The 22653-nt window shown below is 49.5% G+C and overlaps 1 protein-coding gene across 1 annotated transcript in view; it reads left to right on the top strand.

Moving 5' to 3' along the window:
* The window catches only part of ATP8A2 (ATPase phospholipid transporting 8A2), a 333778-nt gene that overhangs the window by 275463 nt on the left and 35662 nt on the right, over window positions 1-22653 (top strand). Inside the window, exon 33 of the mRNA XM_038762117.1 lies at window positions 2393-2500. Within this exon, the coding sequence (XP_038618045.1) occupies window positions 2393-2500 (108 nt within the window). The remainder of the gene's footprint in view (window positions 1-2392; window positions 2501-22653) is intronic.

The following is a 22653-nucleotide window of genomic DNA, read 5'->3' as shown; positions in this document are numbered from 1 at the left end:
CATTTTGATTTCCCTCTCCGGTTCTCCTCCTTCCATGGTTTCCCTTTGCATTTGCAAAAAGCAGAGAAAAAGATCTAGCAAAATGTAGTTCATCTAGCTTTGAATTGGGCAGGCCCAAGATGTAGTTGGCCCTCAATCAGCATATCTTCCCAAGGGAAGCATCAAGTCTGTTCTCCCTGGGCCCTGACTTCGGCAGAGATGCTACTTGAAGCCTCTCTTGGGGCCGACGGAGTATGGGGGTGGCCTGTCTCTTCGGGCCAACTGAAGAAATGGGCCATCGCCCACGTAGGGGCTCCAGCAAAATGGAAATTTCAGGGGAAACAGGCGAGCTGCGCGTATTAGCGTCCCAGCAGTGGGCAAGCCTGTGAAACACTCTGGGCACAGTCCTTTCCCTGAGGCAAAAAAATGCCCTTTTGGCAAACATCGTGTGGGCAGTGATGGGCCTGGCTGTTTCGCAGGCAGCTGATTACCACAGAACATGGAATAGTCTGTACCTTCCCCCCAGCCACTTCTAAATGCCCCACTGCAGATCAGCTTCAAGGGGTAAGGATAGGCAAAACACTGGCTTTTTTTTTTAATGGTATTTCCTAAGTGCTTACTGTGCGCCAGGCAACTAAATGCTGGGCTAATCAGGTTGCGTCCCACAGGGGACTCGGTCCTAATCCCCATTTTACAGGTGAGGTGACTGAGGCACAAAAGTGAATTGACTTTTGTCAGCAGACAAGTGGCGGAGCCAGAATCAGAGTCAGGTCATCTGAATCTCAGACCCGTGCTCTTTCCATTAGGCCACACTGCTTCTATCTTTCCCCAACCAGCTCTGTAAGCAAGCCCAGGTACTTGTACGTTTTTTGCAACTGGTTGGCCCTAACGGGGCATTCAGACGGCGAGAAACCTCTCCTCCGTCCGTTTTCCTCTTGCAGTAAAGAGCAGTAGTGTCTCCTGGGTTCGCCTCATAGTCTGGGTTCAAGCACGGCGGCTCCAATCATTCGACATCTCCCTCTGGCCAAGGGAGGCCCGTCGTTAGTCAGAGAGCCTCCAGCCATTTTCCCTGGAAATTTTAGATCGAGGAGACGACCTTTGTTCCCTTCTCGGAATATTCATGGCATAGGGAGGGGGGATTTTCAAAGTATGAGTAGGAAGTAAGAGAGAAAAATCTGGGAGGAAATAATAAAGATTTCCCCCAACCGGCAGAGCGCCGTGCGGCGTTGACCCCATGACCCACCGGTGCCAAACACTTATTATTTCAGCTGCGTGGGAATCGATAAGTGCCGGGGTCTTCGCGGCGTTTGAAAAGTATTAAGTTCTCAGCCTCGTGCTGATCCCCCGCTCCATCATCAGGTGGATTGGTTACATGGAGCTCGTCCTCGGGAGACCAGTACCCTCTGCTCTCTAGGTTCGGGAATGGGAGAGGAGCGGAGGGAACACGGGGTTTTAAGTGTCCCGAAGAATCGTCCTCAACGCATGGCTCGCATCGAAATCCCAACGGCAGCTGAAAAGCCAAGGGCCCAACGAGTTGTCCCATCTTTTGTTGAGCCTCTCCTCTCCCCCCTCCGCCTCTCGGGAGCAGATCTGGGGTTGTGAGGGAATCCACAGACCCCTGCCAGAGGCCCAGCCCAGCTCAGGTGCAGTTTTCTGCTCCCACCCCTCTTCCCTGCAGCTCCGCAGCTGGCTATCAATCAGTGGTATTTATCAGCTGCTTACTGTGTGCGGCTCACTGTGCTGAGCACTAGAACTAAAGCCAAGTAACGGGGGTATCATTCAACCCTTCAAGAGCACAGTTCTCTGTAAATACGGACTGTAGCAGGTGCCTCGCTACCCTTCCGCCTCAGCATTATTTGGTCTTTTTAGTGCCCCGATGCTGGAGGTGAGCCCACTGTTGGGTCAGGACCGTCTCTATATGTTGCCAACTTGTACTTCCCAAGCGCTTAGTACAGTACTGTGCACACAGTGAGCACTCAATAAATACGATTGAATGAATGGAGGAGAACACCTCCCCTCGGTCAGTAGCTTAGTGTGTCCTTTTCCCATCTGGTTCCCGTCCCGTCCTCCTTTCAGCCAGGGATTTTGGCCTCCTCTTCCTCTCCCCAATCTTCTCCTAGAACTGCTCTGTAAAATGGGGATTCAATAGCTGTTCTCCCTCTTATTTAAACTCTGAACCCCAAGCGGGCCAGGGACTGTGGCCAACCTGATAGTGGTTCTTACGGAGCTTGGCACAGTAAGCGCTTAGCAAATACCACAGGTATCATCATTGTTATTACCTCTGGTGATGTCAGGAAGCCTCTCCAAGTCCTGGGGACTGGAGGAGTTCAGGATGTTGCGGAAATGAAGCCGTGAAGCTTCCTCTCCCCAACGGGAAAGACTCCACCATCTGTCTGTTTGTCTTTTCCTCCAGTTCAGCCATCTGGCAGTGTGGGGGAGCATGCTGCTGTGGCTGGTGTTTTTTGGGGTCTACTCAACCTTCTGGCCCGTCATCCCCCTCGCCCCGGATATGGTCGGACAGGTGAGTCCGGCCATTCGCCGACTGTCACGGTCCAGGGCCCGGCGCAATAGCAGTTTTCCCCGTTGAGCCAAGGGCGCTGATCTAAGGTGCCCATGATAACAACATTGCTGCCCTTCTGCACTGTACGCTCGCTGTGGGCAGGGAACGCCTCTAGCAACTCGGTTATATTGTGCTCTCCCAAATGCTCAGAACAGCGATCTGCACGCAGTGAGCACTCAGCAAATCCCGCTGACTGATTGAGTGGCTACCATCAGTGGTCAGGAGGGGAAAGAATGAAACAGAGAAAAACTGAGGAGACAAAATGAAGTGGGACCCCAAGGGTCTGCCGGCTTCAACAGGCACCTACGGAGAGGCTATGGGCGCTTCTAAAGCATCACAACAGTTATTGCTCGCGAGTTTCAGAAATTTTTCGGCCCGGAAAGAGAAAATTCATGGCTCTGAGACTGGTTAACATCTGGTCCGACGTACAACCCAAAGTCCCAGAGCAGAGCAATAGCATGAGCTTTTCCTGAATTCTTTCTAGAAATGTTTTTCTACTTAAGCCATGTTATTTTATCCTTTTTGGGTTTCCCGAATTAATGAGGTTTTGAGATATCACCTTAATATCTTGCTGAGGGTAAAACGATACTCTAGAAGGAGTCTCATGGAGAGCCCAGGTTACCCCGAGTGACTGAGTGAAATCACTATTGCAATGAAATATTGGGTTAACTGGGTCTCTGCATCAGTAATCTGCCATCAAAGGCATTCAAGAGATGTTTATCCTTCCCTTCCCTCTAAGGGAGAATAACACTTGGGAATACTGATGGATTGATTTAGGAGAACACCAGAATGCACCGTTTCTTTCACTGCAAAAGTGATTTTGAAAATCTGTCCCCACCCTTTCTCAAGACTTTTAGTTGACTGGTTCATTGTGGGGAATTGCAGGGAAATGGAAAAATAACCATCATTTCTGTTGCCTCTGAAAACGCCGAGACACTCCCGCTGGGGGAGAGAGCGAGAGTGTCCGCGCACACAAGCATCTGGGTAAACCTGGCATTGAGTTTCAGGTAGTGAGGGCTGCTAGTCAAGTGAGCCCTAGGCAGTCAAACAGTATTGCTTCTCTTCAAGACTCTCTTGCGCATTCCTTCTCTCCCTTGCCTGCCTTCCTGTGGGTCTGGACAGCTGAAGTGTACTTTGGAGGTGGCGAGTGTGCTGGGAAGGCGTGCCAGGTTGAGTGTGGGCATCCTGCAAAATGAATTCGCTCTCGAGGGTTGCAGAACTGAGCTGGAGACTTTGGAGCTCCACCACTTCTCCCCGGGATGCCCGGGTACCAGAGCCACAAACCCCGCGGTTCCACCTAGTCGTCCGATGCCCTCATTGGACCTTTCAGGCGACCAGCCTCCGAGGAGATGGGTGGTTTCTGCCTGGGGCGGACTGACCGTTTTGACTAAATATTTCCTTCTCCTGTCCGTATGTTTGGAATCTTTCTTCCAGAAGGAAATGTTCATTTTGCCCTGAGGGAAGGAGGAGCTGGTGCAGGAGAATTAAAGAGCTGGCAGAGAGACTTTAGCTTTTCTAAAGCACCTCTGAGTGCGGAACAAGAATCTAGCAAAGGAGGCAGTGGATGAGATTTTAGACAAAAATGTCACCCGCCCCACCTTGTCTTCTAGAAATGAACAGTATTTGGAAGAGATGCGTTGTGGAACCCTCTGTTTTGGAAGGGAGGGAAGCAGGGCCTCAAGGAATTTTAGAAAGCTATTTTAGCTGATGGTCTTTGGTCATCGCGGAAGACCAGATTGGCCCTGGGAAGCTGTTGGCCTGGGTTTGATGCCGTCCCCAGTAACAGGCTACCATAAGAGGAACCATTTGGTCCTTCTGTGAGCCCACTGTTGGGTAGGGACTGTCTCTATATGTTGCCATCTTGTACTTCCCAAGTGCTTAGTACAGTGCTCGGCACACAGTAAGCGCTCAATAAATACGATTGATGATGATGAGGCAACGCCTAGCAACAATTGCCAGTGGCCCCAAGAGCTTCCCAGAAGCGGAGGGCGAGGTTTCCGAGTCAGCTGTGGGCAAAGGAAACTTTGTTGGAACAAAGAGCCATAAAAGGGGCTTTATTTCAGCTACAGGTAAAATCCCACACCTCAAGATGATGTCCTGCTGCCAGCTTGTACTTCCCAAGCGCTTAGTACAGTGCTCTGCACACAGTAAGCGCTCAATAAATATGAATGAAGGAATGAATGAGTTTGGTTGAAGTTAAAGAGAAGCTCTAACTCTTGAGAGGGAGAGATTTTTTTTCTTTTTTTTTTTTTTAAAAACCCTCTCCTTAAATGGAATGTGGCTTGCTTTTGAAATCCGCAAACCTTCTCATACTCGATCCTTGACATTTCCAGGGTTCCCTCCACCCTGGCAACCTTCATGTGCCACCAGCCTCCCTAAGGTTCTCCTCTGCCTGTGTTTGAGCTCTTCTCTGTGGAAGGCGGGTCCAGAAAGCTTCAGAAATTATGTATTTCTTGTAGCCTGTTTGTCTAAGAGGGGCATTCAGAGGCTGCCAATGGTCCCGTCCCAGAGAGGCAACTGACTTTAGGAACAAGCAATCAAACCCCAAGACATTTACCTCGTGCACATGGAAAAAGCTTCTCACCAACTTCCTCAGAATTCCTTGAAAGTTCTTTTCATTGCTACAAAAAAAAAACCCCTCCATCAAAGTGCCCTAGTCACTAGCTCCCTCTGAGTTAGGATTTGGCTTTCTGCCAGTCTCGGGCAGGCGATGGACACATATGTTGCCAACTTGTACTTCCCAAGCGCTTAGTACAGTGCTCTGCACACAGTAAGTGCTCAAGGAATGAATGAATGTGTTAAAAATACAGAACGATGGTGGTCTTAAGTTTTTGATATTGCCATTTTGCAGTGTTATAAGACTCTCACTTTCAGAAGTGGATGTGGAAGAAGAGTGAGTGCTTTTCTGTCTCTGTCAGAGCAGCGTGCTTTGTCGTAGCAGTCTCCCTCAGACAGAGTTAAAATTTCCCATGATCGCTGGGAGAGCCTTGGTTGTGGCCACCCCCATCGTTGTAACACTGCGGGCCTCAGTTATTCAGTCATGTCGTGGATCTCGATCCACCCCAGCCCAGAGAACAGAGGACGTCAGTACCTCGTCGGGCAGTGGCAGCCAAGTTCTGAGGAGAGCGTGATGGTGACGGTGGGGAGAAGGGGGTGAAAATAGGGGGTGGCCAAGGGTCAATGAGGTGAGGCAGCTTGATAGCCTCGCTCCAAAAAATGTCAGCCCGGGTCTTGAATGTTGTGTCAGTCAGAGCTACCGCAGGGGCTTGAAGCTGGTGTATTGGAGCAGGTGAAGAGGAGGGTGTGTGTATTTTACTTGTTATGAACGGATAGATGGCCGAGGGGTCACGGCATCGGTAAAGATGAGCAGAGTAAAAGGAGGTGTGGGGAGCTTTGAGCCTGGGAGACTCCCCTTGGTGTAATTGGCTCTCTGAAGTCTAAAGTGAAGCTCAATCTGTAAAACGTATCTATTGAGCTTACTGTGTGCAGTGCACTGTACTGAGCTCTTGCGAGAGTACAACAAAATAATATAACCAGACCCATTCCCTGCCCACAACAAGCATTCAGCCTAGAGGGGGAAACCCATAATCCCAATTAATCTTTCTGGCTGTCTTCTCATTCTAACAGATCACATGGAAGTTATGCCCACATTGTCTCTCACTAATGTCAAGCTGATTCCCTGACCTTCCTAATATGCTTTATTTTTCCAGAGAGAATCCTAATTTTATCATCTTTTTTAACAAGGGCAAACTGAGAGCACATCTCCTGTCACAACTTTTCTTTTCGTGCCCTAAACATCCTATCTCTGTCTACTCCTTCGCTGGTTGAGTTTCCTAGTGTGTTGGGTGTCTAGTTTGGACTTTGCTCCCAGTAACTCACAAGAGATCCTCGAGGGGATGGCGTTGGGACTGAATAACCCTGATTAGCATCTTCTCCGAAATTGTCCGCTTTTATTCTCCCTCAAATGCCTTATTCCATGGCCGCTGAGAATTCCCCACGTCAGCTGCTCTCGTTTCTCCCCAGCTGCTCCTGTTATCTCGCTTTGGCTCTACCAAAAGCAGTGTGGTTGTATCTGTTGCAGCCATAACCAATTCTGCCAAGGATGGGAGACTACTTTCAATCAGTCAGTGGTACTTACTCAGTCCTTACTGTGTACAGAACAACGAAGTAAGCACTTGGAAGAAAGAAATACAATGCAGTTGTAGATGTGATCGCTGCCCCCAAGGAGCTTACGATCTTGTGGGGGAGACCAACATTGAATTAAATTACTAATAGGAAGTGGGCAGAATGTAAAGGGGCTGAGGTAAGTTAAGTATCCACGTACTTAGTGCTCAGTGCTTAGAACAGTGCTTTGCACATAGTAAGCTCTTAACAAATACCAAAAAAAAAAAGTACTTAGGGCCGCAGACCCAAGTGTTCAGGCTGTGCAGTGGGGAAAGCAAATAGGGTGGAGAATTGAGAGGCTAGTCAGGGAAAGTTCCTTGGAAGTGGTGTAACTTTAGTAGGGCTTTGAAGATAGGGGAGAGTGGTGGTCTGTAAAAGTCGGCCCTTACCACAAATGAATATAATTTCTATTTTCACTGCAGGGTCATTCAGTTCTTATCTGTGTCTCCTGAACCCCTTTCTAATCTCTACCACGGTCTGGTCGACATAATTCTTTCCCACTGACGGTCAGAGTGGAGGGATGGGCCACTGGACATACTTGACGTATTTTTATGGTTTTGCTTGAAGCCCAGTTCATCCAGTCTACGTGTTGATATTTCTTATTCCAGTTGCTAATTGGTCGCAAACGAAGGAATTTGGTGTTCCCAAACAGCCGGTTTGACTGGCTTAATTCTGGATCTGAATTCTGGATAAATACGATTGATTGGATCAGTTGACTAAAATTCTACTGGGCAAGTTTTCACAGGTTCATCTTGCGCCTGGTGTAGTGGATTTCCCTTGGGCTTGGCAACTGCCAGCCCAACAACTGGCACCACCGAGCTTGACTGCAGCTCTCTTCCGGGGCTGCCTTTTAAGCGCAGGTGTGATTGTTGGGTTTGAGCTTTGCTTTTTCCCCTAATTTGACGGATGTGATTTCACCGGGGAAGGTCTGTAGACGTTATGTCACTTCCTCTTCTCGAGTTTTCTGAGGGGGCAGGAGAAGACTGCCTAGCCTAGGACAGACACGGTCTCATGGCAGCTGCTATTCGGATTGTGCTGATCGCCTCACCCGTTGGCGTTTAGACATGCTTTGCCATTTTCTAAACGATTATTTCCGGGCCATTTTTCCATACATTCACTCAATCGTATTTATTGAGCGCTTACTGTGTGCAGAGCACTGCACTAAGCGCTTGGGAAGTACAAGTCGGCAACATAGACAGACGGTCCCTACCCAACAGCGGGCTCACAGTCTAGAAGGCGGAGACAGACAACAAAACAAAGCATGTAGACAGGTGTCCAAATCATCAGAACAAATAGGATTTTAGCTTCTTCAAGCAACCGTGCCAGTTTGTCATCCTTGATAATGGCAGTCTCCAAGATGTCACCTGTCTCTTCTGCTTTAGCCAGCCATCATTTGTGTCCACCCGCCCCACCTCCCCTCCTGTCTGTCTTTCACTCCTCGTTTGCGTCTTTTCACTCCTCATCCCCACCCCACAGTGATCCTTCTCTCGTTTAGCTTCTTTATTTCCAGGAATGCTTGGGGCTGGTTACAGATTGGCTCGACCGAGTCTGGGTGGCCAATCTGTTTGTTTTGCAGTACTTGTTAAGCGTTTACTATGTGCCAAGCACTGTACTAAACTCTAGGGTAGAGACTAGTCAGATTGACCATAGTCCCCCGTGGGACTCCCAGTCTTAATCCCCATCTTACAGATGAGGTAACCGAAGCACAAAGGAGGTAGGTGACTTGCCCACGGTCATACAGCAGACAAGTGGGAGAGCCGGGATTAGAACCCAGGTCCTGATGCCCAGAAGGAGTCTGTGATCATGATCAATCGCACTGGGCATATTTATTACTCTATTTTACTTGTACATATCTATTCTATTTTATTTTGTTAATATGTTTTGTTTTCTTGTCTGTCTCCCCCTTCTAGACTGTGAGCCCACTGTTGGGTAGGGACTGTCTCTATATGATGCCAACTTGTACTTCCCAAGCGCTTAGTACAGTGCTCTGCACACAGTAAGCGCTCAATAAATACGATTGATTGACTGATTGTGCGTGCTGTGGGGACGTTTCGGGCTTTTCATTCTGATGTTCGTCAACTGAGATTTCCGCCTGCATATGAAAGTTCACCGGGCACGTTGGTTTTGTTTGTTTTGATAATTTTGCCCAGTGATCACAGGGTGCGCTTAATGTGGCTTTGGAATGTTTTCTTTCGCACGGCATATTCGACTGGGCGGGTGAGAGGCTCGTTTTCAAACTGTTCAGTGAAGTGTGCCTTCACGTCTAAGATCTGTGAGTGAATGGCTTAGTTAGATCCATGATGGATGGTAGCTACAGCTCGGCCATCTCGGGTCCATATAAATGTCATCTTGTGGAAGGGGCACGTATACCAAATTGATTCAGTGGCTTTGGGCTCCTCTCCCGTACAAATCAGAAAGGCACCAGGAAAGATTTCCCTAGAGAAATCCACATGCCTTCATGCCCATCGCCTCTCGAAGGGACACGTATACCAAAATGATTCAGTGGCTTTGGGCTCCTCTCCTGTACGAATCAGAAGGGCACCAGGAAAGATTTCCCTAGAGAAATCCACATGCCTTCATGCCCATCGCCTCTCTCCGCAAACGTGCTAAAGTAATTTTGTGCGATTGGGATTCTGCTTTGCACATAGTAAGCGCTTAATTAATGCCATCATTATTATTATTATTGTTATTATTATTCTGCTCTGCCATAGTTGTTGGGGACGAGGCTATTCCCCACATATGCATGTAGGTATCAGTGTGTTCCTTTTCCCTGAGGGTATTTTGCTGGGTGACAATAATAATAATGGCATTTGTTAAGCGCTTACTATGTGCAAAGCACTGTTCTAAGCACTGGACAAGAGAGCAGATTGACTAAGGGATGGAAACTGATGAGACTATTGAATCAGTGAAAATTCTGAGCTTTTTGAAGGTAGTTTCCAAAGCAATTACATGGATACATGTGAATTTGTATACATGTTGATGGGTCAGATAGTCTTAGTAGTGAAGAGTGACTAAAAAAGAGTGCCCAGAAGGAATAACTGTTTCTAGGAAAATGTGACGGTGCTAGATTTTAATCAATCAATGATATTTATTGAGCATTTACTGCATGCAGAACACTGTAGTAAGCTCTTGGGAGAGTACAATATGACAGTATAACAGACACATTCCCTGCCCACAGTGAGCCTACTGTCTCGAAAGGAGCTTAGGATAAACTGTGGTGTCCTGACAGTAGCCCACCATATTGCAAACTCCAAGTGTAAAAATTATTTCTTCCAGGTAGTTGCAGTATGGATTGAGCGTTTGCTCTCTGACAAGCACTGCACTAAGCACTGGGACAGAATCTTCCTGTGAAATCGCCATAATGCCCAGGGCACCACTTTGCCCCCGGTGCTCTCAGACTCTGCTGACGGATGGATGGACGGATGGATGGATGGACTGATAATTAGATGGAAGGAGGCAGCACAAACAGAGCATGCCTCTGGGAGTGGGGGACAGGTATAAAGGAAGCAGTTGAGGCTTTCCGGCTTCGAAGGCAAGAGGGAAAAAGAGCGAAAAGTGAATAAGGTGGGTCGGGAAAGAGCACAGGGAAAGAAGTTGGAATTTTATCCGGGAGACCCAGAGGTACCACCCAATAATAATAATAATAGCATTTATTAAGCGCTTACTATGTGTGAAACACAGTTCTAAGCGCTCGGGAGGTTACAAGGTGATCAGGTTGTCCCACGGGGAGCTCACAGTCTTCATCCCCAGTTTACAGATGAGGGAACTGAGGTCCAGAGAAGTGAAGTGACTTGCCCAAAGTCACACAGCTGACAAGTGGCGGAGCCTGGATTTGAACCCATGACCTCTGACTCCAAAGCCCGGGCTTTTTTCCACTGAGCCACGCTGCTTCTCTAAGGGAAGGGAGAAGACTGTAGCTTCAGGAGAAGATCTGAGGGTAGATGGGAAACTCACCTAGGTATGGCATTAAACTCATAGGGTCTCTCCTGACAACTCTGACCACTAGGATTATGCCTGTGAGGTCATTACTCATGATTTTGTCACGTCACAGCCAGAGTGACTTGGAAAGTGTTTTCTGGACAAAAAGAAAATCTTGGTTTCAGAAATATTGCAAATATTGAAACACTGAGAAGCAGCGTGGCTCAGTGGAAAGAGCCCAGGCTTTGGAGTCAGAGGTCATGGGTACAAATCCCGACTCCGCCAATTGTCAGCTGTGTGACTTGGGGCAAGTCACTTCACTTCTCTGGGCCTCAGTTCCCTCATCTGTAATATAGGGATGAAGACTGTGAGCCCCCTGTGGGACAACCTGATCACCTTGTAACCTCCCCAGCGCTTAGAACAGTGATTTGCACATAGTAAGCCCTTAATAAAGGCCATCATTATTATTATTATTATTAAATGAAATTCACTCATTCATTCAGTTGTATTTACTGAGCACTTACTGTGTGCAGAGCACTGTACTAAGCACTTGGGAAGTACAAGTTGGCAACATATAGAGGCGGTCCCTACCCAACAGCGGGCTCACAGTCTAGAATCCCAGTAGCTCAGGCTGGGCCCAATTTCGGGGTTCCCGGTGAAGCCGGAGGCTTAGCCAGGACTTTCCACAGACCGGAGCAGATGGGGCAATTTCTCTAGTCTGGTGCTCCCCTCCTTGCAGTGGCAGGAAATCGGTGCCGCCGTGGGGCCAAATTGACCCTGAAATGGGCAGCTCTAGGGTTGGAGGGAGTGAAGGGGGGAACTACTGGTCCAGCTGCCTCCCCATCCGCCCCCACGCATTCAGGGAGAACCCTGGCTCCGGCACTCTCACTCTCCATTTCATCAAGCAACATTGATGTTCGAAAGCATCGCCCTTGGGCACAATCCAATTGTTGGGTTTTATTACACGGAGTTACTAAATTAGAGTAAAATAAACAAAGGAAAATGCACCGAAACAGATTCTCTAACTCCAGCTGCGTCTAGGGCGGGGGATAGTAATAATAATGATGATGGTATCTGTTAAGCGCTTACTACGTGCCAAGCACTGTTCTAAGCGCTGGGGGGATGCAAGGTGATCAGGTTGGCCCACGTGGGGCTCACAGTCTTAATCCCCATTTTCCAGATGAGGTAACTGAGGCACAGAGAAGCGAAGTGACTGGCCCAAAGCCACACAGCTGATAAGTGGCGGAGCCGGGATTAGAACCCACGACCTCTGACTCCCAAGCCCGGGCTCCTTCCGATGAGCCGCGCTGCTTCTCACTCTCCATTTCTTCAAGCAAAACTGATCAAGCAATCAATGGTATTTATTGAGCGCTTACTGTGTGCAGAGCACTGTGCTAAGCGCTTGGGAAGTCCAAGTTGGCAACATATAGAGACAGTCCCTACCCAACAGTGGGCTCACAGTCTAAAAGATCGAACATCTAACTGATGTTCGAAAGCATCGCCTTCGGGCCCAATCCAGTTGTGGGGATGAGGGCCGGGGTTCCAGGGAAAGCCGGAAGGTCGGCTGTGGACTTATTTTAGCCTATTTCCTTTTCATCCACGATAAAACTACCGGGCCGCCCAAACCCCCAGATGGGTCGGCTGCTCTGAAAAGGCCTCTTATCTTCGAGACTGCTTGAGCGCCTTATCTCTGGGCCTGTGCTTTACAAGCAACACCCTTTCGTGGGAGGTCGGCGTTGGGGTGTCTGTGCTGGAGGCCTACCTCCATGGGTTCGGCTCCGAGCCGTGCATTCACTGCTCTCCCTGAAGGTCGCCAGAGTCCGTTTTCAGTAGGTGGGGACTTGGGGAGTTTCCTCAGCCAGAGGAGTAGGGATTTCGGGAGGGTGGGAAGAGCTGGGGCCTGGCGGATTTGAAGCAGGAATGCCCTCCCTCTGCCCATCTGCCAAGCTAGCTCTCTTCCTCCCTTCAAGGCCCTACTGAGAGCTCACCTCCTCCAGGAGGCCTTCCCAGACTGAGCCCCTTCCTTCCTCTCCCCCTCGTCCCCCTCTCCATCCCCCCATCTTACCTCCTTCCCTTCCCCACAGCTATGTATATATGTTTGTACATATTTATTACTCTATTTATTTTACTTGTACATATCTACTCTATTTTATTTTGTTAGTATGTTTGGTTTTGTTCTCTGTCTCCCCCTTTTAGACTGCGAGCCCACTGTTGGGTAGGGACTGTCTCTATATGTTGCCAATTTGTACTTCCCAAGCGCTTAGTACAGTGCTCTGCACACAGTAAGCGCTCAATAAATACGATTGATGATGATGATGATTCCGGGTCAGAGGTAGGAGAGCCGAGGATGAGGCACAGTGAGACGTGAGCCCGAGAGGAGAGCCGATTAGGACGGTGGGGAGAACAGGTGGACAACCAACAGGAGTGTCTGCCCAGTGCAGGGGGAGTGGGCAGCCATCGATGCTTTTGGGACCACCTTCCTTTTATGTTGAACGGTCCCTGTTTGGGACCGCTTCTTCAAGACTTCCAGAGCATTCGGGAGCCCGAAAGGAAGTCCCGTCGAGAAAGGGCAGAGAGAGACGGGAGCTGTGGAGGGCACGGCCCGCATTGAATTATTCTCATTCATTCCTTCTGAGGCAGGAATGTGTGTAAATAAACCATGGCAGCTGCAGCTGCTGTCACTCCTGCAGGGCTCTGGCGGGACGCGGAGGGGAGCCGCCAGTGGACGGGACCCGTGGCCTCCCCGGAGAGGCGAAGGCGGCCGGCAGCGGGCGAGGAAACAGTGATGGAGACTTAGAGTGCGACCACCGCTTCAGGGAAACTGGAGAGCGGTGCTGAGCGCCAGGCCGGGTACGGTCAGGGGCTCGGTAGCCCAGGCGGGGCCAGAGGTCCAGTAGCCCGGGCTAATACGCTGGGGAGCAAGGAAAGTCCGAGTCACTAGTTTGGCTGGCAAACAGCATCTCCCACCTGGGGGGAGTTTCTCTGCTGCCCGCTTGGTCCCAGATCCTGCCCGCAAATGGTTCAGGGTGAAACCGACAAGGACTTTGGTTCTTAATAATAATAATAATAATGTTGGTATTTGTTAAGCGCTTACTATGTGCAAAGCACTGTCCTAAGCGCTGGGGGAGATACAAGGTCATCAGGTTGTCCCACGTGGGGCTCACGGTCTTCATCCCCATTTTCCAGATGAGGGAACTGAGGCCCAGAGAAGTGAAGTGACTTGCCCAAATTCGCACAGCCGACAAGTGGCAGAGCCGGGATTTGAAAGACTGAGGCCAGAAGCTGGAATGGCCTAGGGGCACAGGCACTGGCACCTGTCGCCTCCGACCTTCGGGTTCAGAACACCATTCATTCATTCATTCAATCAATCATATTTATTGAGCGTTTACTCTGTGCAGAGCACTGTACTAAGCGCTTGGGAAGTACAAGTTGGCGACATATAGAGACGGTCCCTACCCAACAGTGGGCTCACAGTCTAGATTCAATCGTATTTATTGAGCTCTTACTGTGTGCACAGCACTGCACCAAGCGCTTGGGAAGCCCAAGTTGGCAACATATAGAGACGGTCCCCACCCGACAGTGGGCTCACAGTCTAGATTCAGTCTTAAAGAGGTCAAGGCCCTGCTCCTTTTTCCCAAACTCCTCTGGCTCCAGGAGGATGAAATGCTGTGTGAGGATGACAGCTGCCAGGCGGGTTTGAGCAGCCGGGCGCCCCCGCCTATTCCCGTCCCCCGGCGGGGTCAGGGGGTGGGGAGCGCAGAGGGCTCAGGGTTTAGTCTGCAGCGCGACACAGGAGGAGGGAGCCAGTCCAGCCCCGTGGGCAGGATCGCAACTCCACTTGGAGGGGAGAGGCTCGGGTTGCCGTCGCCAGCTGACCGGGTGGGTGAAACCTGCGCAGAATTCAGAGCAGATTGCAAATCGGAGATGAAAATGAAGCAGTCGGAATCAGCAGAAGGCGTTTTAGCCTTGCCTACTCCGACGACCCACTCGGAAGCGACTTATTGCCATCGTTGTGAGGGTAATTATTGATCATTTTCTGTGTGGAATCTCTATGAGGTAATCCCAGTGGACTGAGTGTCTGCCCGAGCCACCTAGGAACTACATCATCATCATCATCATCATCAATCGTATTTATTGAGTGCTTACTATGTGCAGAGCACTGTACTAAGCGCTTGGGAAGTACAAATTGGCAACATATAGAGACAGTCCCTACCCAACAGTGGGCTCACAGTCTAAAAGGGGGAGACAGGGAACAAAACCAAACATACTAACAAAATAGAATAAATAGAATAGATATGTACAAGTAAAATAAATAAATAAATAGAGTAATAAATATGTACAAACATATATACATATATACAGGTGCTGTGGGGAAGGGAAGGAGGTAAGATGGGGGAATGGAGAGGGGGACGAGGGGGAGAGGAAGGAAGGGGCTCAGTCTGGGAAGGCCTCCTGGAGGAGGTGAGCTCTCAGCAGGGCCCTGAAGGGAGGAAGAGAGCTAGCTTGGCGGATGGGCAGAGGGAGGGCATTCAAGAGAGGAGCATGGTTATCTCATCCCCGTTGTTCAGAGGAGGAAACTGAGGCTCGGAAAGGTTAAGTGACTTGTCCCAGGTCCCAGAGCAGGCCCAGGGCAGAGTCGGGATTCGAACCCAGGTCTCCCTCCTCCCAATCCTGAACTCGGTCCACTTGCCTCCCTGCTGAAGTTGTGACCGGAAGTGGTGCTTCTGGCAGTGATGTGAACTTAACGGGACTCTGGATTTTCCCTTCTCAGTTGCTTTATTCATTCCCCTCACACTTTGGAAGCAATAATTCCCCCCCCCGCTAACAGATGGCGAAATGAGAAACCCAAGCAAGGCGGGACTTTGCTGCCGTCAACTCGCTGGCAGTGAAAGAAGGAGAATCCAGATCTCCTGGCCTGCGGCCTCGGCCTCCTGCGAGAAACCGCTCGAGGGCCCCGTTCCACCCGGGCTGCTAAAACTGAAACAGGAGAAAACTTTATAAGCTTACAGTCTGCCGCTTGGGCATGGAACTCCCATTAACGTTGATGGGTCCTGCATATGCGTACCGAGGGAAAACATCACAGAGAGCCTAGCAGTCGTTGAGGAACTTGATTGACAACTTTGGCCTATGTATTGTAACTTGGGAGGAGAGGGTGCAGCGGGGCCGCGTGACAGAAAGCAGAGCTGGCTGCTTTCAGTGCTCGCTATTTCACGCCCTCCCTCCGCTCCTTCTCTTCTGGGGTTTTCTGGCCTCCGGCCTACACCGTCTCTTTGCCCCTGCAGCTGGGGCTGGCTTCAGACATCACTCCTTCCAGGGGCAGGGTAAAGTTGGCGGGCCCCTCCCGCCCCGAGCAGAGGTCCGGTTGAACCCCTGAAACCAGGAGGTTTCTCTTTTGGGGGGGTGGTCCCTGACCCGCCATCCCCCTTCATCCATCCCCCTTCACCCAGGCGTCGCTTCCAACAGACAAGCAGTACTTTTCCATTTCTTAAACCAACACTGCCCCACAACCCCCGAGACAGGGTGTCCCGAAGCCGTCACCCCACTTGCTTACCTCCTCAAACCGTCTCCGCCTGTACCCCCTCGGGAGTGCTAGCTGAACGACAGCCGGTGCCACATTTGGCCAGAGAATAATGGCGAGATCGGCTCCTCCCCTGGTAGAGCGTAAGCTCTTTGGGGGCAGGGAGTCTGACCTTTTCCCAACTATCTTCAACCATTGTTTATAAAAGAAGAAAGGGTAGACCAGCATTTTGGTGGTGGAGAGCCCAGGATCAGAGAGATCAGTCGTTCAGTCCTCGGTTTCCCTCGTACTCCCAAATTCATCATGACAGTGACGTGCTGGATTGCATTGAGAAACAGCACGGCCTAGTCGAGGGAGCAAGGGCCCGCGAGTTGGAGAACCTAGGTTCTCATCCCGGCTCCATCACTTGCCTGCTGTGTGACCGAGGGTAAGTCACTTAAGCAGCGTGGCTCAGTGGAAAGAGCCCGGGCTTTGGAGTCAGAGGTCATAGGTTCAAATCCTGGCTCTGCCAACTGTCAGCTGTGTGACTTTGGGCAAGTCACTTAATTTCTCTGTGCCTCAGTTACCTCATCTGTAAAATGGGCATTAAGACTGTGAGCCCCCCGTGGGACAACCTGATCCCCTTGTAACCTCCCCAAGCGCTTAGAACAGTGCTTTGCACATAGTAAGCGCTTAACAAATACCATCATCATTATTATTATTGTTATCACTTAACTTCTCTGTGCCTGTTTCCTCTTCTGTAGAATGGGGATTCAGTACCTGTTCTACCTCCTACTTAGACTGTGAGCCCCATGTGGGATTTGTTAGTATGTTTGGTTTTGTTCTCTGTCTCCCCCTTTTAGACTGTGAGCCCACTGTGGGGTAGGGACTGTCTCTATATGTTGCCAACTTGTACTTCCCAAGCGCTTAGTACAGTGCTCTGCACACAGTAAGCGCTCAATAAATACGATTGATTGATTGGTTGGGATGGGGATGGCGTCCAACCTGCTTAAATTGTATCAGCTCCAGCACTTAATACAGTGCTTGGTACACAGTAAATGCTTAACAAATACCATAAAAAGCGCAGCAGCTGCTAGTGCCACAGTGTGGCCTTCTCTCCTAGCCCGGACACTATCAAAAACCAATCAATCAATCAATCAATCGTATTTATTGAGCGCTTACTGTGTGCAGAGCACTGCACTAAGCGCTTGGGAAGTACAAGTCGGCAACACATAGAGACAGTCCCTACCCAACAGCGGGCTCACAGTCTAGAAGGGGGAGACAGAGAACAAAACCAAACATACTAACAAAATAAGATAAATAGAATAGATATGTACAAGTAAAATAGAGTAATAAATATGTACAAACATATATACAGGTGCTGTGGGGAAGGGAAGGAGGAAAGATGGGGGAGATGGAGAGGGGGACGAGGGGGAGAGCAAGGAAGGGGCTGAGTGTGGGAAGGCCTCCTGGAGGAGGTGAGCTCTCAGTAGGGCCTTGAAGGGAGGAAGAGAGCTAGCTTGGCGGATGGGCAGAGGGAGGGCATTCCAGGCCCGGGGGTCGACGGCGGGACAGGCGAGAACGAGGTACGGTGAGGAGATTAGCGGTGGAGGAGCGGAGGGTGCGGGCTGGGTTGGAGAAGGAGAGAAGGGAGGGGAGGTAGGAGGGGGCCAGAAGTTGGCCCTCTGGGTGATGGAGTAACCACTTCACTGAGGCCACCCGGAGACCGTAGAGAAAGCCCAGCTGGGACAGGCCTCTCCTGCATGGCGGCCCCTTGCCCGCGAGTCCCTGCCACCAACCCCAGCCTGTGCCGCTCTGAGAGCCAGGCCTATCCCGGGGGGCCACGTGGTTGGCGTTCAGCGCAGGCTGCCGAGCCTGCCCTACTCCAAGGGACGATGACTACTGACTGCCAAAAAAGGAAGACCCAGAAATCCCCCGTGTTCAGTGAGGAGATCAGATCGGCCCATCATGCTGAGGGTTGGGTCTTGTAAGGTCAGTCCCATGAGAGTTAGTCAATCCGTCGTATTTATCGAGCGCTTACTATGTGCAGAACACTGTACTAAGTGCTTGGGAGAGTACTAAGCACTAGGGAAGCAGCGTGGCTCAGTGGAAAGAGCACGGGCTTTGGAGTCAGAGGTCATGGGTTCAAATCCCAGCTCCACCAATTGTCAGCTGTGTGACTTTAGGCAAGTCACTTAACTTCTCTGGGCCTCAGTTACTTCATCTGTAAAATGGGGATTAAGACCGTGAGCCACATGTGGGACAACCTGATCACTTTGTAACCTCCCCAGTGCTTAGAACAGTGCTTTGCACATAGTAAGCGCTTAATAAATGCCATTATTATTATTATTATTAAAGTAATAACAGTAGACAAACACATTCCCTACCCACAACGAGCTTACAGTCTAGAGGGCAGGGAATGTGTCTGTGAGAACAAATCTGATCAAATCAACATAGGCAGGGTCTGGGCCCCTGCTTTGCCCCCCCCCGCAGGCCCTTCCCTACAGCTGGCAGGGACAGTTTTCCAGCCAACACAACATGATCCAGTTAAATAGCAGGCAGAAAAGCAAATTAAGAGCAGGGCCAATGACTTAAAATAGCAAGACCCTTTAAACCTAAAGAAAGACTTCTGTCCTCCCTCGCCCTGATGCCTATGGCAGATGTACAATAATAATAATAATAATTGTGGTATTTGTTCATTGTAATTATTGAGTGCTTACTGTATGCAGAACACTGTGCTAAGCGCTTGGGAAGTACGAGTTGGCAACATATAGAGACAGTCCCTACCCAGCAACGGGCTTACTTCTTGCCAAGTTGGACACAGTCCCCACTTGGAGCTCAAAGACTTAATCCCCATTCTGCAGGTGAGGGAACTGAGGCACAGAGAAGTTAAGTGACTTGCCCAAGGTCACACAGCAGACAAATGGCAGAGCCGGGATTAGGACCTCCGCTGCTCCCCAAGGGACTCTCCATTTGTTTAATGGAGTTCAGTTAAGCTGCTGTCACGGCTGGCAGGCTGGTTTCCATGCCAGTCAGTCAATCGTTAACATTATAGGAACACCACTAGCCCCCCACTGTGCTCAGAGCACTTGGGAGAGAACAGAATTAGAAGACATAATCCCTGCCCTCAAGGAGCTTATAATTTAGTAGGGGAGCGAGGCACAAATTAATTTACAGGTAGAAGAAGAGAGAGGAAACTGACATGGAGACGGGATGATTTTACTGCAAGTTAAGTCTGATTTGCACTTCCAGAAGGAGCATTCATTTCTTGCTCACCCCTGCTTAGGCATCTGTACTTGTGACTAGCAAGATGTTCAGCTGAGCCTTTGCTCAGTATGCTCAGATGTGTGCAACAGCTCTTTTTGGACAAATGGGCCAGGGAGGGAAACCACGTTTTATGGACTCGTGTTTTCTTCCTGTCAGTCACCTGAGAAGAAGCGAGTCCGTGGACAGAATCTCTGGGACATGCAGGGACCTCGTCTTTGGCTGCGAAATGTTATTGCCAGGAAGGAACGTCCCACCCCACAGAAGAAAGGCCTCTGAAATTTCACTTTCAAAAGCAAAGCTGTGTTTGCATTCTGGGGAAACCGAAGGGATTGCTTCAAAACGACAGAGCAGATGTTGGGAAAATTTGTTTTTAGAGTCTTACTCCCAGGTTAAGATTGAGTTTGCCAAGTTGCAACCTGGAATGAATTTTTACAGCACAGCAGAGATTTGGAAAACAGCGTTCTGGGACGCTAAGGAATCCTTTCAGTGTTGGGATCGGTGTCCTGGGTTCTGTCTGGGGTGGACTGTGAAACTCCCCTCCACTCTTTAAAAGTATGTACATTTCTTCGTAATTTCTTCCACCGTTTTCTCATTAGCTCCAATAAGATATTTCTGGTTAAAATGTTTTACATTTATTTTTCAGTAAATGGGTTTCAACCCCAGGTTTTATTATGCTTTTATTATGCCAGAATGTTTTCTTCACAGGCTTCTTAAGTGTGCTCTTTTGGAAAACATTTGGTGCTTTTAGTGCTGGGCTTTACCAGGGAGAACAGCAGGAGCAGGAAAATGCGTGGTCATGGGGCTGAAAATAAAAAGAATAATGTTGGAATTTCATAAGTCTTTTTATATCAAGCATTGTGTGTTAAGCAGCGGGGCTGAAACAAGAAAATCAGATGGGACCCAGTGGGAGGGAAGGGAAACAGGTATTTTATGAGCATGGGCTTCGGAGTTAGAGGACGTGGGTTCCAATCCCAGCTCCGTCACCTGTCTGCTGTGTGACCTTGGGCAAGTCACTTTGCTTCTCTGTGCCTCAATTACCACATCTGTAAAATGGGGATTGAAACTGTGAGCCCCATGTGGGACAACCTGATTACTTTGTAGCTACCCCAGTGGTTAGAATAGAGTTTGGCACATAGGAAGCGCTTAAGAAATGTCATCATCATCATCATCTCCATTTTATTGATTAATCAGTCAGTCGTATTCATTGAGTGCTTACTGTGTGCAGAGCGCTATACTAAGCGCTTGGGAGAATACACTGTAACAATATATCAGACACATTCCCTGCCCACAATGAGCTTACAGTCTAGAGATGAGGAAACCCAGAGAGGTTAAATGATTTGTCTGAATCACAGACCAGGACCAGAACTTGGGTCTTCTGATTCCCAATCTTAGATAGACGCTCTCCTTTAGCTTTATAAGCAGCCATCCCTGGAAGGTGAGAAAGTGTGGTCTCTTACCCTCCGTCTGCTGCATGGAGGGGGTGTGTAGGAAGAGACGGGCCGGGCCTGTGTGTCATGGGGAGGCAGGGGGATGAACCTTAGAGCATTGAGGTGTCTCCATCCTTGGAGAGTGGTGGCAAGATGAGGCTCTTGGATGACCCGGAGGGAGGGGACCGATCTGGATGATCCCCTTGGTTTGCTCTATGCTGCTCTCCCGGGCTGGCTGTTATCCTGCTTTCCGGGCCTTACCGTCAGGAAGAGGACGCAACAGGAAGGGACTTGGAGTCAGAAGTGTGTTTAAAAAAAAAAGAAATCTGTGCAAAATCACCGTAACATAGTTCAGATCTCTGCTGGCAGAATGAGCAGTTATTCTGGTCCCCAGTAGGTCTCACTCTGGTTTTAATAGAGCCCTTAAAAGCTGGGAGACATCCTCAAAACGGTTTTGCTTCTTGCTATTTTATTTTGATCCTCCCTTTTCATATCCGCCAGACAAGTACTCTCCCCAACTTTAAAGTCTTTCTGAAGGCATATCTCCTCCAAGAGGTTTTCCACGTCTAAGCCCTCATTTCCTCTTTTCCCATTCCCATCTGCATCCCCCTGGCTTGCTTTTTTCACCCTCCCCCCCCAACACACACCCAGCCCCATGAAATCCAGGAGCAGGTGATCCCAGATAATGCGCATTTGAATCTGATCGAGGGACCTATAAAGTAGCTGGCCCATTAGCTGGAGAGAGCAATTAAGAAAAATTCCTTGCCAGTTTTTTGTATCCGCATGGGACAATCCGGAGCCCCCAGAGTAGGAAAGAATTTGAAGGTTATTGAAAGCTCAGCGCCACAGCGCCCGTATTTGAAAAGGCAAATTCACCCCCCGGCACGGGTCAGCGGAGGGAAGAAATGCCCATGAAAAGAAACAATCTTACCGCTCTGAAGTACCCTTAGGCTGCTTCTGTCCCTACCTAGCAAAGGGAACCGAGGCAGGCTTGGAAGACCCCCCCTATAATGGACTCCTGCAGAACAACAGAAGCCTCCGTCTCTGACAGTTTCCTTTTGGCCGGGGCCACCCATTTTGTAACGTGGGACCCATTTACGAGATCCCAGCCTGGAGAATTCCCACACCCATTACCTCATCTCCGAGCAGTTGTCCTTTTAATTTCGTCATGAGAATAGGTTTTACTGCAGATAGGAAAAACTCCAGCGAGCGCGACGTTGCGAACGGCAGCAGAGGGGATTATTGGCAAATGCTGAATTGGCCGGAGTTTTGGCAGAAAAATCCACGTAGGACTGTGGCTAGGGGAATCGTCAGGAGAACTGCATGTGTATACCCACCTTCTCCACTCCAATCTGGACCAGAGAGCAATCTAGGAGAAGGTAGTGACCTGCTGGCCATCTTACAGCCTTTTCAGGAGTGTCCCTTATTTATTCATTCATTTTTTTAAATGGAATCCATTAAGCACTTACCAAGTGCCTGGCACTGTTCTAAGCACTAAGGTAGATACAAGGTAAAATGCACACTGTAAGTGCTCAATAAATACCATTGGTGATGATGAAGAAGAGAGCCGATGGAGTTCCTTGAAACCAGTGAGCTTCCGGTCTTAATTCCCTTTTTTTTACAGGTGAGGTAACTGAGGGACAGAGAAGTGACTTGCCCGAGGTCACACGGCAGACTCGGGTCAGAGCTGGGATTAGAACCCAGGACCTTCCCCTGGATCCGTGCTCTATCCACCAGGCTATGCTGCTTCCCTTATTTCTGCAAAGGAGGTACCCTTTGTCTCCTAAACACTTGGTCCTTTTCCGTGCATCCAGTTATTAGTATGCGTATAGTATTTATTT

The sequence above is a fragment of the Tachyglossus aculeatus genome, chromosome 20 (genome assembly GCF_015852505.1).
Source record: "Tachyglossus aculeatus isolate mTacAcu1 chromosome 20, mTacAcu1.pri, whole genome shotgun sequence".
Lineage (NCBI taxonomy): Eukaryota > Metazoa > Chordata > Mammalia > Monotremata > Tachyglossidae > Tachyglossus > Tachyglossus aculeatus.
Note: the sequence above shows the minus strand (reverse complement) of the source record. Positions and strands in the feature narration are given on the sequence as shown.